The sequence below is a fragment of the Chaetura pelagica genome, unplaced genomic scaffold (genome assembly GCF_000747805.2).
Source record: "Chaetura pelagica isolate M959 unplaced genomic scaffold, ChaPel_1.0 scaffold10, whole genome shotgun sequence".
Lineage (NCBI taxonomy): Eukaryota > Metazoa > Chordata > Aves > Apodiformes > Apodidae > Chaetura > Chaetura pelagica.
In genome coordinates, this window is record NW_009952263.1 from 10,870,349 (window position 1) to 10,887,496 (window position 17,148).

The window sequence follows — 17,148 nt, forward strand, 5'->3', positions numbered from 1 at the left end:
TTGTTTGTAAACAGAGAAGGACTTTGGGTGATATGATGATTGGAGGCTGTCTTGGACACAGTGATCATGAAGTCAATTGCATGAGGGTCAGCAAGGCTCAGTGCTGGGTCCTGCACTTCAGTCACAACAACCCCACAAACTGCTACTGCTACAAGCTTGGGGAAGAGTGGCTGGGAAGTTGCCCAGTGGAAAAGGACCTTGGGGTGTTGATCACCAGCCAGCTGAACATAAGCCAGCAGTGTGCCCAGGTGGCCAAGGAGGCCAACAGCACCCTGGCTTGTATCAGAAATAGTGTGACCAGCAGGACTAGGGCAGTGACTGACTCCCTGTACTCGGCACTGGTGAGGCCACAACTTGAATACTGTGTTCGATTTTGGGCCCCTCGCTACAGGAAATACACTGAGGTCCTGGCATGTATCCATAAGAGGGTCAACGAAGCTGGTGAAGTGTCTAGAGGACAAGACCTATGAGGGAACTGGGGTTGTTCAGTCTGGAGAAAAGAGGGTTGAGAGAACCATATTGTTCTCTACAGCTGTGTGAAAGGAGGTGTATCAAGCGATATGACAAGAAGAAACGGCCTCAGGTTGTGCCAGGGGAGGTTTAGAGTAGATATTAGGAAAAATGTGTTCACTTAAATGGTTGTTAAGCACTGGAACAGGCTGCCCAGGGAAGTGGTGGTCACCATCCCTGGAGGTATTTAACATATGCGTAGATGTGGTGCTTAGGAACATGGTTGGACTTGGCAGTCTTAGGTTTATAGTTGGACTTGACAATCTTAATGGTCTTTTCCAACCTAAATTATTCTTAGATTCTATTATTTCCAATTTCTTACTGTGCTGTTTTGGTTTGGTGTTTTTTTTTTGTAGTGGGGGAGGGGCCCCACGGGTGGCTCCTGTAAGAAGCTGAAGAGCTCCCCCAGCTCCAAAACCAGCCAAGGAGCCATTAGAGAGACAATAGATGCGCTTCTGTGATTAACACACGAAAGAACTTACCTTAAGACCTGAGCAGAGCAAGCAGGGGGAGAAGAGCTGTGCTGGAGAGGCGAAAGCAGTGCCAGGGTGAAGATCCCGAGGTTGGTGAGGAAGAAGGGGAAAGAAGGTGCCCAAGGAGAAGTTTTCCTGCAACCTGTGGCAAGGTGGCAGGCTGCCTCCTGCACTCATGGAGGAACATAGTGAAACATTCCCTGAAGACGCCAGGAGGGATGAACTTGGATTTGCTGCCAGTGGACTCGGATTATGCAGCTGTGGAAGACCCCAGCACCAGGAGAGTTGGCTGTTCCTGAAGGAGCCCGTGAAATGGGATTCAAGCCTACCGGGACCTGTTGTTCTGGTTTGGTTCATTGGGTTTTTTTGTTAGCAGGGGAAGGGCCCCAGGAGTGGCTCTGGTAAGAAGCTGAGAAGCTCCCCCAGCTCCAACCCCAGCCAGGGAGCCATTAGAGAGACAATAGATGCACCTCAGCGATTAATATATGAAAGAACTGATACAACACCTGAGCAGAGAAGGACTTAAAGGAGAGGAGCTGTGCTGGGGAAGGAGAGCGGTGCTGGTGGTTGGTGAGGAAGAAGGGGAAGAAGGTGCCCAAGAAGAAGTTTCCCTGCAACCCATGGTGAGATGGCAGCTGTGCCCCTGCACTCATTGAGAAACATGGGGGAACATTCCCTGAAGGCGCCAGGAGGGATGAACTTGGCCACTGGACTTGGATTTTGTGGCCAGAGGATTTGCTGCCAGTGGACTCGATTGCACAGCTTTGGAAGATGCGGGTGCTAGGGCAGTTTGTTCCCGAAGTAGCCCCTGACTCTGTGGGAAGCCCGGGCTGGAGCAGCTCTGGACCTCGTGGGAAGGATTCATGAAGGAGAGGTTCGTGGAGAACTCTCTCCCATGGGAGGGATCCTGTGGGGAAGCAGGGAAGGACTGTAAGGAATCCTTCTTCCTGAGGAGGAAGGAGCAGCAGGAACCACCAGCCTGTGAACTGACTCTAAACCCCATTCCCTGTCCCCCTGTGCTGCTGGGGGGAAAGGAGGGAGAGAAACTGGGAACAAAGTGATTTGGGCCCAGGAAGAAGGGAGGGGTGGGGTAACATATGCAAGCCCTGCTCTTTGTGTTGTCTGTGTCCTGTGTGTGTGTGATTAGTGTGAAATTAAATTATTATTTTGCCCCAAGTCTGTTTGGCCTGTGACCATAATCGGTGAAGAACCCTCCTTGAACTTTGTCTCGACCCATGAACTTCTAGTTGGCCTTTGTCCTCCCCATCCCACAGTGTGTGTGTGTTTGGGGAGAGGGAGCTGAGAAGCCACATGGCTGTTTCTTTGTTGTCGTATTAGGCCTAAACCAAGACACTTTAACATGCCTTTTCTTCATGAAGACAGAACTTCCTGATCTTGACCCCTCTTATGAAGTCAGGCAACAAGGGCTAGTGGTTTTGTCAAAGATTCTGAAGCAAAAATACATACAAATATCAAATGGGAACTCTGCAGAGCGGTGGATCTAAATAAGAAAACCATTTTGGAAGGAGGAATCAGATCTAGAAGCCAATGATTTCTCTGCTGATCTAGCAAAACTGAGAGATTTGTACATTCAGCCAAGGAAACAAACCAAACCCCACTATCAAATACCATACTCAGAAGGGCATATTTTTACCAGATAAAAATAATTTTGCAGACACTTGACCATTTACTGAAACCATTATCTAGTGAGAAAATCCATCATTCTCAAACACCATGCCATCAATGCCAGCATCTTTAGACATAGAAATATGAGCTCCCATCTGGCAGGTGCCATCTGGAGCCCTGGGAACCATATTCAGTTCTCTCACCATGTTAATAAATCCCACAGCACTTTTCAAGGAAGAAAAACACCACTCCTGCTTGCATGGGGGTGGATCAATTGCAGGCCCTTTCTCTGGGACAAGAACTTCAGTTCTGTTTGGCTTTTATTTATTAATTTTTTTTCATTTTTTTTCCCTCTCTATAATTTATTTGGAGTCCCTGAAAGGGATTTTGGGAGATGGAAATTTTCCATTTGAACTTCAAAAGGATCTGCTGTTACCCATGCTGATGGCAGGAAAGGACTGTCCCAACAGGAAAGGACAGCAGCAAATCTCAAAGCTTGTGCAGCTCTTTCCAGCTCCTGCTGAGATGAAGGTAGTACCAAGCACTTTTACCTCAGCTGCTGCACACCCTCTCAAGTGTTACACAACTAAAGGCAGGGACTGCAGCATAACACTCTCAGGTAGAAGCCACCTACGAACAGTGTACAGGTGAGGCAGATAAACCCCACAATGGCTAGTCAACAGTCACCCTGCAAAACAAGGCACAACTTGAGCTATTGTAGACACAGCTTTACGAACAGGGTAAAAACGTGGCTCTGCTTGACTCTGCAACCTTTTTTTGTCTAGGAACCATCAAGCTGTATTTCCACAGCACTGCATTTCAGCTTGTAAGGTGCAGTCTGTGCAGTAAGACTTTATATTTGGGGGAGGGCACCTGAGAAACACATTTTGGGGCATCTGGCTTGGCTGCTAGTACAGATTGAGAGGCCTGTCAGCAGAGTAGGGCTGTCTTAACATAAACAGTTAAGTTGAATAAAAGGTGGCATTTTGAGAAGAGATTCGAAAGGGGATACCAACAGTAAGGAAAATGCTGAGTACGTTGGAGAAAGCTCTTAGAACAGGAAAGGATGATAATCTGTAGTGCAAGAGCCTAATTCAGGCAAGTAATAAGATACATAATAATTTGTAATTAGAGGGGAAAATGTACTTTTAGTTGCATTTGAAATTATGGCAACAAATGTTGAGTCCTAAATGTACTATCATCAAATATCAAGCAGTTTTAAAAAGAACTGGACCGTAAATCTAGAATCACCACAAAGCATGTAAATTCCATTTGTGCTGAACTGATAAAATTCACCTGCAATGCTGATAACTGTTCTTGCAAGTAATAAAGGTATTTCTTTTATTCCACTTAACATCAGTTGCTCTTTAAATAATTTGCAATTAATTTAATACTAACAAACAAGTTAGGAGTTTTATTCTTGTGAGAGAATGATGCCACAACTGATGATGACTTGAATTTTGCATAACTCAGCATTACCTGGTCATGCTTAACTCGAGTATTTTCTTCAGCCAGAGTGAGGAGTAATATTGGAGCAAGCACAACTGGTTTGTTTTGTCTGTTTGTTTTTCTCAGGACAGCAGCACCAACAGAGTGATCATGAAATGACAGCCTGAAACTTGTTTGGTATAAGAAAGGACAACAACCAGAAATCTCCGCACAACTCACTAACTACAGAAGATACTTCGTTTATTTAATCAGTTAATTTTAAATTAATAACATTTGTTAACTTTTTGCATATGTATGCAGCACATTCAGCATAATTTTACATAACTTGTAACTTTAAAGTGTTGCGGTTCATTACTATCAAAATGCAGCTTGACACAAAGTGAGAAGAAAAAAAAAGGAAACAAATACCAGTCAGAATTTCTACTGTCATAACGTAAAAAAACATTAATCTAAATAATTTCTTAACAACCTGCAAAGTTGTTTAAATGTGAATACAGTGCATTTTTACGGATAGTCAGAAGGAAGAACCAAATATAATGTAAAAGCTGTAGCTAGTTGCACATCTGTATATGAAGGGTTACAAACTGAGGAGAACCAACCTTTCAACAAATATCTCTTATGTCTACTACTTACAATAACCGGTAATTTAAATTAACTGTTTAACCTGTATCGCTTCAAATCAGCAAATTCATATAAACTCCATACCCACACTTGAAACAAAGTATAGAAACTGCAAAACTTCAGACAAAAAAATTCTAACTGTAGAATAAGTTTTAAGACTCTTTAAAAAGCACTCCATACTCAAGAAACAGGCAGAACTAAAGCTGCTTTGGAATTCTTGTTTAGCCCATATATTTCTGAAGCTACTGTGTAAAAAAAGGATTTCAGAATCCTATATACTAGGAGTACAAATATTCCTATTATAGGCCCCCCAAAATTAAGCCATGAACTAGAAGACTTACACATATCACAAAGTTGGGGTAATCTAAGGAACAGGTAAGACCAGCCAGCTAAGCTCTGAAATTATCGTTACCTGGTGCAAGGGAACCCCCACCCTAACAGAGTTATCAGATTTTTATATCAGATTATATCAGATTTTCCACAAATACATGGTGACTTTGCCCAAACCCAGTAGTAAAAAATCTTGACAAGTCAAAGCAGTTATACATAAAATGTTTAGCCACTGCAGTTTAGCCACTGTGGTATTTAATTGTTTTACAAAGTCCAGTTTTTATTCAGAATGCAAATACCTTTTGAAATTATGTGTGGACAATTAGTTATAGTAATGACTTGTGAAACAGTATCAAAAGAACACAGCAGCACAACCTAAATTCTGTAATTCATTCCTCAACACACTGCATGAAGATTTCCAGGAATACCCACTATTTTAACCTTCTAAGAAAAGATGGCTGGGCAATCTTGCCTGTCTCACCTACGAGGCTGACAGTAGCCCATTACAGGATTATTTTGTTTAGTCATGACTAAATTAAGGGGAATTCTGAAACCAGCTTGGCCGTTAACATAGGAACGGGCACAGCTCAAAGCAAAGTATACTATGGTAGTCAAAACACAAAGTGTCTAGATGACAGTAAGTGAAAAGAGGAATGGCAGCTGGAAAAAGAACAGAAAAAGGCAACTTTCTTCCTCAAGTTCCCCACCCTTACTTCTGCCCTTCTAAAGGCATTCTCCAAGCAGCTGATTATAGAATTTTAAAATTAAATCTGAAATAAAACCAAAGTATTTTGTATATAGAAGATGACTTAAGCATCTTCATTAAAATATTCCACTTTAAAGGCAGGGCTATGCAAGTATTCTTCAGATGATGGCCTGAAAAATAATTCCATACAAACCACCACTAATTACACTATAGCCTTGTATTAAGACCTGCAATTAAAGCAAAGCCTGATACTGTCAACATCTCAAATATTTCCTGGCTGAGGCCACTTGGCTTTGTGACCAGCAGCCATACTCAAGCAATATGGTTGCTATCTGTGACTGAAACAAGTATCCAAAGCACATGCAGTTCACACAGGCCCTTTCTGACTGAAAAAACCCTCACTATGCCTCAGGCATGTTCACTGAAAAAATGCAAAGAATCAAAGCCTGGTATTTGTCTGATACTGTGATTACAGAGTAGCAATGGGGTATATCAATTAATCTACCCCCCAAAAAAAACAACTTACAGTTAAATATATTACGAATTGAGAGCTTAACATATCAAAAGTTCAGAAATATCATACCGCTTCAAAAGAGTCACAGCCTATCAGTATAAAGGAAGAATATAAAACTATTTTATTGACCACTGTTCACCAGTATTTACAATAAACAATATACAGTCTGATAACATTCAAATTACTACAAAGTTAGTTTTCACTTGGTCTTCTTGGAACCAAGTGTTCCCAAATACTAAAAAGAATGATTCTACAGGTTTAAAGGACTAGGTTTGGGTAAAGAAGATACATGCACATCAACAGTATAGAAGACTACAAAACATCTGTGAGTTTGTTTAGACATTCATTATGATTCTGTAATAACTATGGAAGTTTATGAATGTTTTATAAAAGCTTTTACCTAATATGGAGGAAGTAGTAGTATCAAATGCTCTCTTGTGATAAATGAAACAAGTCGCAGAAAGCTTTTATTTCCTTGCTCTTGATGCAAAACATACTACTTCAAAAAAATACCAAATTTGATTCTTGTCAGAATGTATGCTTCTCACATTGCTAATAAATCAAATTTCAGGTTTCAATATTCATATATATAAAAAAGCAACACAAACAATTATTGTGCTTCATCTTCTGGGCATGAATGCCAAGTTAGTCGCTCTTCATAAAAAGCAATTACGATCTGAGGACACTTCACATTAGCTTCTTTGGCCAGCACCAGATCTGCCTCATCAGAGTCTTTCCTGATGTAGAAGAAAGCAGGATTTAGGAAAATACATAATCATTAATTCAGTAAATTTAGCAGCTCCTGATAGGTCATAAGTTCTGAAAAGAATGTCAGCTAGATACCAGTTTTCAGTATACCTTTCAATATAGCTACCAAGAATTTCCATTCTAATTAATGGCAAGGTTTCACAGCTGCATCTTCCCTCCCTTTCCATTTTTTTTTCTGTTTGAAAGGAAAACGCTGCTCAAAGGGAACCATTTCTACAGTTAACTATTGCAGTATGTAACAAAAAAAGGAAAAGTTTGCTAGTTTTGTCTTTAAAACATAATCAAAACTTCCAAGTGAGACTTTTAAAAATCAATAGCATCAATCTTAAGATGTGGTGCTTACATTAAAATTATATATCCTGTTAATGCAAGTAACTTGCTGCTATTCTTGATGCTGTCTTGGGGTAACATGGTGGTTTTGGCTGGGATAGAGCTAATTTTCTTCTTAGTAGCTAGAACAGCATTGTGGTTTGGATTTAGTATGGGATTTGATGTGACAAGAATATTGGTAATATAATGATGTTTTTAGTTGCTGCTAAGAAATCAAGGACTTGTCAATTTCCCATGTTTTGCTAGTGTGCAGGTGCGAAAGAAGCTGGGAGGGAGCACAGCAAGAGCAATGGATCCAAACTGGTCAACAGGATATGCCTGGGGTTAATATTCTCTCCTGGGGTTGCAGTTTTGGGGTTTCTCTCCTTTGGGATTGGTAGCCAGGGACAGGCTGGGAACTGGTCAGCAGGTGCTGAGCAGCTGCACTGCACATCACTTGTGTATTCTATTATTTTATTTAAATTATTACATTGCTTTTATCTCAAGCCATGAGTTGAGATAAAATGCATGACTCCCCAGTTCCATGAGAGGGCAAGGAGAAAGTGAGCAAGCAGCTGGGTAGTATTTAGCTGCCTGCTGCGTTAAACTATGACTGGTAATAAAACAAACTTTCCAGTCTGACATGCTGCCTTTACAAGCTGGGTTTGTACAAGCGTACTCATATCTATGTTTGTTGCCTACAATCAGTTATGAAAAAGTAGTCAACTGCAACTGAACTAAAGAAAAAAAAAAGCTCATTTTTGTATATTTCTTTTGTGTTTCATTTTTACAATTATCAGTATGGAAATTCAAATAGTCACCAGCTGTATTCTGCAACTCTTTTAAGTTTCATGTAAAGTTTATAAAGAATTTGAAAAGGCATAAAGGAGAAAGAATCTTCCAAAGCACTAATCTTCCACAGTCCAGGCTAATGTACTTGACTAATGTAACTGACATCACATTTTTCTGGAGATCACTCAGTTGGACTCAATTCAGAAAATAATGCCCTTTTCAAAGGCTGTGGAAAGCTATCATTCTTCTCTCAGCCCACCACTGCAAGAAATCTACCCCCCAGCAAACATTAATTCAACCTCTTGTGCTTGAAACACTGCAAAAAGAAATTTATTTTATCCTACCTGTTCACTTAGAAGAGACAAGAAGACTTCTGTCAACACTGTAGCTAATGAAGCTGGTCTCCCTCTAACTTCCCAACAATGCAAACTCCCTTTGCTCTCCCCTCTTACTAGCCCATAAGGATAAAACTCCCCTTCATACTGTTTCTTCTTCATCTCAACCTCAGCTTCCCCCCAACCAGTTCCTTCCAATTCTCTACCCGCTCGGTTGCACTACGGTTGGTTAAAATGCTGGCTACTCTGCAGCTGGTTCTGCTTATTGAAACATGTGAAGCTGGAGTCCTGCCTGCTGTTGCCTCAGCAAGAACACAAGACATCCAGGTTTGACATACAAATGCCAATTTTTCTCTACTTGATCAGAAATCACCTTTCAAATTTCTACGTCCATAAAACTGAACCAATAAAAGTGAAATATTCTTTTGGTTTCAGAAGAAAAAGGCAGTAAGTAGTAATTGATTATACAAGCTTTGTTTTTCTAAGAGCACAAGGTTAGCAAGGAGATCACCAGCTGCCTTACTCCTGAAATGAAGTTGTCTCATTAGCCTAAGTACAACTGCCTGCTCTCCCATAATATGGACAAGAACTATGGATGTCAGACTTACCATTTCATGAGGAACATAAGCTCTCCACTGCTATCTGTAGCCCCAATTATCCGCTCAGGATCAAGACCCCTTGCAAACCCTCTTGGTTTATCAACCTATTGAATAAGTTAGAAGATTGTTATCTAGTTTAAGGTAAAATTCTGTTTCAGCATTAGAGCTAGATATACATATTCTTTTGTGAGGGTGTAATCTATATATATGAGAACAAAAAACATACCCTTACATAATTATACAAGCTGTAACTACATATAATTGTCTGAAGATTACATTAATTTTATTTTTTCATGCCAGGCCAAATAATTTAGATGTAGAGGACTAACAGTGAAGGAATGTTACATCAATATTTCTAGCATTTATTTCTGAAAACTCAACAGATGAAGCAAGTGATGTAAAAATTCTTACGGTAGGTAAACAAACATACATGGCCAGAAAAAGCAACAAGAGAGGCAAAGCAAAAATGCACTCCTGGAAGTAAAAAAAACACATCCTTTTTAGTGTAACAACGGATTTGGGTTTGTTTAAGCCAGCTGTGAAACTGCACCCTTGGGGAATATCTCAGCCCTTCTCAACTCAATGAGATAGCACTAGTGGTAAGGAATATCACGACTACTTCCTGTATTAGTTCCTGTAATTTCACAATAACCTTTTTGAGACAGTGGCCACTACTGTACCAGACTCAGATGCACAACTGACCTTACAGAGAAACCAAAATATCCTTTTTATTATTCATCGACTGCTCCTTCTGATGCCTTCCAATTTTTTTTTATAGTAAACACATATATGAAAACTGTCTTCAGTAAATCACTGACACTGCCAACCAGATTAATTTCAAATTGCTAGTTTGAAAGTTTACTGAGAAAAAGGTGATCTATTGAGCACATAATTGTACGTGCATTATTTTGTACTCATCAGCACTTAATTAGTCATGTTGTATTTTTCATTTAAATTGTAGGAGAAACCCGAACCATTAAGAAAAGGTAGGCTTTCTTCAGTCACCCATTCCACTCCCTCTCCTTCATCATGCCTGGTCTTCACATTTTGCCATCTTGCCATTCATCTATTTAAAATCTTATACTAACTATGAAAACCAAAGCAGAACTTTACCTTTGTTCCATCAATGAATGTTTTGCTCTAATGCAAACTAACCACATAATATCTTTCAATTACTCAGTCAGCATAATGGGACAATGCAAGAAACTGCAGTCATCATGTCAATCAATCATCTTTTACCTATCACTTGGACAGTCTCATTAACTGCCATGAATGATTAACCTTTTCAAACCACATATCCAGATGTTGTACAATTTTCAGTTTCAAACAAACACTTGGTGTCATTCTCAAAGTCACAACAGAATGTTGGTGGGATGGGAATGGAGAGGTTGGGAAGACAGGAAAAACAAAATTTAGCACGTGCATTATAATATACTTACAGAATCACGCTTTTTCTTTGATTTACTATCATCAGACTCACTGTCTGACAAAGATTTTCTTTTGGCGCCATCTGTTTTTTCTTTACCAGCTTTTTGAGAGTTCAGAAAAGCTTCAATAAGCTCTGGACAATCTAAGTTTTCTTCAGGTTCCCATGTGTTGTCAGCACTGAAACATAACACACATTCATGTAAAACTAAGAAAAGAAGAAAAACTTAAAACTAGCCACATGGCTCACCTTAAGCAAGTTGATTTTTTTTCATGATGTAAGGCAAGTTTCTTATACCTAAGGATGCTTATCTTGCCCTCTTTAGTAACCTCGATGTACTGCATTTGATGAATGAAAGAAATATGCTCTGCTAGTGTTGGAAAACAATATTCTTAAACTGAAGATGCAGAATAAGTAACTCTACTAACTCCTATGATCTGGGTGGGATCACAGGAGTTAAAAAAAGCAATCCTCACCCTACCAAAACAGACCTGTCAATTTACACTGACTCCCCTCCCTGGTTCCTGTGAAGACTGCCCATGCAAACAAACCAATATGATAAGAGCACTAAGACTTACAGAGAACAAAATGTACACAATGCTCACTACAAACAGCCTAACTATCCATATCTAAGCTTCTACAATCAAGGAAAGCTCTCAAAAGCTGTCTCCAAGCATCAAGCCAACTGTACCTAGAACTATCTCCCTCCTTCAGCTGACTACAGATTCTGTGTCCAGAACTGGACGCTGGAAATGTTCCAGTGAGTGTGCATTTTGTTAACTAAAAATTTAAGTCCATGGATGTTCCCTGCAACCAAGCACTTCATCAGAAGTCCTCACGATTAAACACTGCCAACAGCAATACTGCACAAGCAGGATGCCTACAGATTATTTCCAGTTACTAAACCATATTTTTACAACTGCAAATCAGACCCTTGAATACTAAACACAGATTTATGTTTTTGCACTTACCACTACACAAACATGCAAATGCTTTGGGAGGTATGCAACAATAATGTGACTGCATATGTAACTACTTATGCTCAAATGCTAGGTGCATCACCTCTTTTCAGCTAGTAGATCTGTCAGAAAGTGTAACAGGAGGGAGGAGGTAGAACTATCTGCCTTTTTCAACAATCAACTTTTTAAGTCCGCTGTAAGGCTTTCTTGTATTTCCGTAAGTCCTGGGAAAGACTCAACTGATACCTTTCAGGTATGCCTAATTAAGGCAACCATGCCACACAATTCTTTATGTAAATTAGTATGAGAGTTTAGAAACGTGAAGAATAAGCAAACAATCTGCTTCACATTCATGGCTTCAGAGCTGCCTACAGTTTAAATCCCTGCAAAATTTCTTACTCAAAAATAACATTTATTCCATCTCACACAAAAATGTAACTATCATTCTAGCTTACCCTGATAGATACTGACATAAGCTAAAGCAAAGAACAGTAGTAAAAGATTGATCACTAAGGATTTGGTAAAAGTCTTGGAATATTTTATGTAGCACAAACACTAAGCTACATACATTCCTTTTTGTTTTAATACTTGACTACCCCACTTGATCATGCATTTATGGATGTCCTTTCTTTAAGGTTCTTTAAAATGTATCCCTATCATCCAATCCCTTCTGTGCATAGTTATTTCAAATAAAAGGTTAAAATTTAGCATTCTAACAGAAAACAAATAGTAGGTAAAGCCTTACTCTGTAAATCCTTTCCACTTCAAGTAGTATTCCACCTTTCCATTTACAACACGTCTGTCCAGGACTTTCTCCACAACAAATTCTTCAGGCTCTGCCTCTTCAACTTTTTTACCTTTGCCATTCTGTTTCTTTCCCATTTTGTGCTACAAAAGAAATGCAGAATTACATTATTCATTCTTTTGCTTTACATGGTTACTTCACTGGCCAAATCCAGCTTTGCTCAGTAAACAGCAAAGAATCATGTACTTATTCACACTAAAGCCAGAAGCTCAGACTCCTTTTACGTTAGTGCATGTGGTCAGGTAACCTGAGCAAGACATGTTAATGTGTTTTTTTCAGCTGCTTAATAAGATATTCAACACTAGTTTCTAAAAAGGTGAATTTTTTTTGTCCATATATTCAGTGCCTCCATTCCCCTGACAAATTGAACTCTCAAGAGCGCTACATGCTCAAAAATGTATGAAGCTTCCAAAAGTTAACTCTATGCCTATGAAAAGGCAGAGAGGGCGAGAAACAGCATCAGGCAGAAGAAAAGAAAAGTAATAAGGGAACTGTGAAAACGCGTAACATAGAAAAGGAATGCTACTCAAAAAAAGGTGGGTACTACCTTTTCCAAAAACAAAGGGGAAGCTGATGGGAGCAAGGTTTATGACGTATTGCTACAATAAGCAAAATACTCAACAATAATGTGTAACTGTGGGACAGGATGCATGCTAGTAGCATTCCATTACTGCAGTCCCTCCTCATTCTTAGCCACGCACCAATGTAACTTACATTCAGATGTCACAAAGGTGCAAAAATTTAAGACAGTTACACTTAAGTACAGCACTTAACACATAAATAAAATTTTGCTAACTTAAAAAAACCTTAATCGTGTTCTAAGTTTACATTGGATACTTCAAATAATATTAAGTTCTTAAAATAAATATTACATCCACATCATCCTCAAGGCATTCCCAGTTTAATAAGGCACAATTAAATAGTAATAGAAGGACACATTTCAGAATTTCCTTGTTTTTAATCTTAAAAATGTTAGAACTAGACTATCATGTTGTCATATCACATTTCTGGAGCACCAGCAGACCAAAAGCAGTCTGCTTGCCATTTTGGACCACACCTTATAAATTGTTAAAGTGGCAACCGTAAATTAATGGGTGCAGCATTATGCTCATAAAATATATAGCCATACAGCACCCTACATCAAAGTGGACAGAATAATTCCTCACTAATGCACTTCCTGAAAACAGACAAGCAAAAATCACAGATCACCTCTATTTGCTTGATGGCCTTAATGTGGGTTAGTTTGAGAATACTGTGAAGCAATTTTGAAACTGTCAAATTTTTAGATTTTTTAGACTTTTGTCTTGATGTCATGAATGGTAAAAAATAATAAATAATAAAATCTGTGAGACACGAAAAAAATTGTCTTCTTTTTTCAAACTGAAGATTTGAAGCCAATTCTTCGTTTCCAAACCCCTGCCCCTTTTTTTCATAATTAACTTTTCCCTCCATCCCCAAAATAGCTTTAATCTAGTTAGCAAACCACAAATTGAAGGTGCAAACAACAAAGATCAGGAAGTTTCAAGTTTCTCCTTCAAACAGCAAATTTCTGTGTATGATTACATCTCAAGAGACATTTGGTTTTATTTATAAGCATAGAAGAGAGATTATCTGAAACAGAACATATATTTCCAATTAGATTGTAACTGTCTGCATATCCCAGGTGTATTTTTGACCACAGCATTCATGTCTGAAAAGCATCATCTTTGGCACACTGGCTTATTTTGCCTCCACAGGAAAAAGTGTAAGACTGAAACTGAAGGAAAATAAAAAGACAAAGATGTCCAATGCTTTTATGAAGGCAGCTTCCTTCAAGAAATGGAAGTTTGAAAAAGAAAAACAGGTAGAGATGAGGAAAACAAACAAACAAAAAAAGAAGCAGAGGGGAAAAAAAAAAGACACAAACTCACTATACCATAGTAATAACATTATAATTACTGGTGATGAGGCAAGCAGGCTACAAGTGGGGAACATCTCCATCTGTGTTCTCCGTTGGACTAAAATTCTTTGATTCAATGGAAGATTGTTTTCTGGCACTCTTTTCGGCTTCACTAATTCTTGTCACTTAAAGATAAATATTTTGGATTTCTGTATCAGAGCAACATTTTATTCTTTTAACTTTCTAAGACTTAAATTTATCTATATAATTTTTCACAGAAAAAAACGAATGCCATGGGGGTCCGTATTTTTTTTTCTTCAAGTCCAGTAAGATATTAAAAAAAAAATAAATCAAGAATATGTTGCTTTCCGTTTTAAATATTAGAGATTAAATTAGGTCTTGTGTGCATCAGCACTGCTTCTCAAACTCTTGAGCCTTTCCAACCTATTAAAATAACACTTGATTGCAGAGCCTGCAGAAACACCGAACATTTGTTAAAAACCTGTACATCCTGAGATTACACAAGCCAATGTAAATGTTGGCCCACAAGCGAATGTGGGACCTGACTGAAGTGAAAGGATGCTATATGTCCACTAGACCCCTGGATCCTCCCTTCTCTAGGGCTGCATGTTGTAAACTGTAACTTGGGCGTTTGACCACCCAATGCTCCTCTATGGCTCGTTTCCCTTTCTGCATTTGGAAGTCACGTATGACAGATGCAGATGCTCTCCAGTGGATAATCACTCCTTCTTTGAGGGGCAAGATTAAAACACTGATGCGAGACTGTGGTGAAGGGTTTTAACATACAAGAGGTAACAAAATTGGAATCACAATTCCAGAGCTACACTATCCTGTAATACATTTAGGTTTTGCATGCACATACATAATGAAACAGAATTAGTTATGGTTCCCATGGGAACCATAACTGATTTTCCTGACCTGTGCAGCACAACGCTCAACAACATCAAAAGATTAAAAATACTGCATTCATAGATTCTTTCCTCTCCCTGAGGCACCCCTTTCCCAGGCTGGCTAACTCTTCCTCTTCCTCAAATTAGGGAAAAGTGGGCAATCAACTACTAACACAAAGTTCAGACATTCACCTTGGTGAAATCTTTTAGAATAGTTATTGTACAATACAAAGGAAGCCCTCCATTGCACTTCTAAGCTAGGAGTTAATACAAGATTTTAATATACCTCCATCTGGGTCAACCAGTAATAATTTCAGTAAATTTAAGAGGACTTTTGTGTCTGTTATACATCAGATACCCTGCTATCCAAATTTTGAACTGTAGATGTGTATTTTTGGTTACTTCCCCGCCTCAACCTCAGATGCACCTTACACTATACTTTTTCAGTTTTGTCTTTCAAAAATATAGTTGAATGGCAACCAGTAACCAACTGCCCTTAGAAGTCCGTATTTTAATGTCAAGCAAAGCTTTACAGGACTTGATTTCCATGAATGCATCATTATAACGGTCCAGGAGGGGTTGGCATCTGATAATCTCTGCTCCTATGAAATTCAAAGAAACTGTTATTTGTTATAAATCATTTCAAAAGACATCCTAACTATGCCACATCATTTTTCCATCTGTAAATATTGCCTTATCTCAGGCAATTAGTCTTCCCCACATATACTGGGAGAAATTAAATTAATACATTATTTGGATTTTGTTTTGTGTTTTTTTTTTTTCACCTAGATCATTAATTGCATGGTATGCTGAAAAGAGGATAAAAGAATTCTTAAGTGTTTTCTCTTGTACAAGAGATGAAATAGTGCAGAGTTCTTAATTTTTTTCCCCAACTCTCCTTAGAAATGGCAGATTGATTAAAGCCAAAGACCATGTCCTTTCTAATAGCCTTACTTTCTGGATCTGAACTTTTGGTCAGAATAATGCTGGGGAGGGGAGATGTGGATGTATCTTTCAAATGGAGATGCCAAGTTATAAGGTTGAAGAAAAATATGTTGATTTAATCCTTATATACTTTAGGTGTGCATGAACTTACCAATGTAGTTTTATTGGAGGCCATTTTTATTGCAGACTTGCAGAGCTTTTACTAGAAAAATGCATGACAATTAAAAGGAAGTTGACATTACTCAAAGAAAGGCATCCCAAGACAAGCATGGTCCTTGTTCCAACCCCCATGTATTCACTTCATATAACATTTCTAATATGGATGAAATCCAGAAGAAAAAGTAGGTTACTACTTTGTCTGGCATAACCAGTAACACACCATTATGCTAACCAGGACAAACGATACTACTAAGTGGTATATGGGTTGAAAAAAGATTTTTCCTAAGGCCTTCTAAGGCATAGCTGTATTTATTTCTAGGGAAAAGGGGGAGGACCATCAGGGATGCTCATTTGCTTAAACCCAATAGAACAGGAGTTCAGATTATAGCAGTTAATCAAGATACACCTAGGTATATTAACTGCAAATCTGGTGGGGAGCAGCTACATTATCTGCAGTGTAATAATGAGTCACCCATTACTCTTACACCATAGTAAATGCTTATAAACAGCAAATATTTATCTTAATGCAACTATAACGTTGCCTTCTGATTCTCAAGTTTGCAAGAGTTAAGGTCCTAGAGAAATTAACTCAGCTAAGCTGTACATACTACATCTTTAACCTCTGCAAATAACGTTGAACAGCATCCATCCCCTTTTCCATGTCGTTTCTCATTACCAGCCACCTCCTTAGACATGTATTGGCCCCGCCCCACCGCAAACTATAGAACTGTTACAATTCCCCATAGGCCTGGGCAAGGCGAAAGAGAAAGTCCTTCAAAGCCAGAAAGCCTCTGGGACTCGGCGATCCTGCCCGATTCCCCCCTGACACGGGAGGTGGGTGTTTTGGCAGCGCCCTGGGCGGTGGGGAAGGCGAAGGGCAAGACTAGGGCCTCAGCGCAGATGGGCTGATCGCGTCCCCGTTTGAAAGGCAGGAGGAAGGGGAAAAGAAACAACAATAACAAAAAAAACCAAAACCCGTGCCATCCCCACCGGAAAATCCAGGGAGGCCTGCCGGGGGAGGCTGCGCCTCGG

General features: G+C 39.2%; 1 protein-coding gene across 2 annotated transcripts; it reads right to left on the minus strand.

The window, feature by feature from the left end:
- Nucleotides 1-6,334: 6,334 nt before the first annotated feature.
- CBX3 (chromobox homolog 3) lies at nt 6,335-16,159 on the minus strand. 2 transcript variants are annotated; one of them, XM_010007566.1, is made up of 6 exons: nt 16,109-16,159; nt 14,161-14,310; nt 12,163-12,305; nt 10,472-10,637; nt 9,042-9,136; nt 6,335-6,966 (listed from the first exon to the last, which is right to left on the minus strand). In XM_010007566.1, the coding sequence occupies exons 2-6, from the start codon at nt 14,200-14,202 to the stop codon at nt 6,840-6,842; spliced, it is 573 nt and encodes a 190-aa protein (XP_010005868.1). In that variant the 5' UTR covers nt 14,203-14,310; nt 16,109-16,159; the 3' UTR covers nt 6,335-6,839. The 2 variants fall into 2 exon arrangements, with proteins under 2 accessions (XP_010005868.1, XP_010005869.1); XM_010007567.1 differs by lacking the exon at nt 14,161-14,310 and having other exon boundaries at nt 16,109-16,153.
- Between the last annotated feature and the right edge of the window lie 989 nt (nt 16,160-17,148).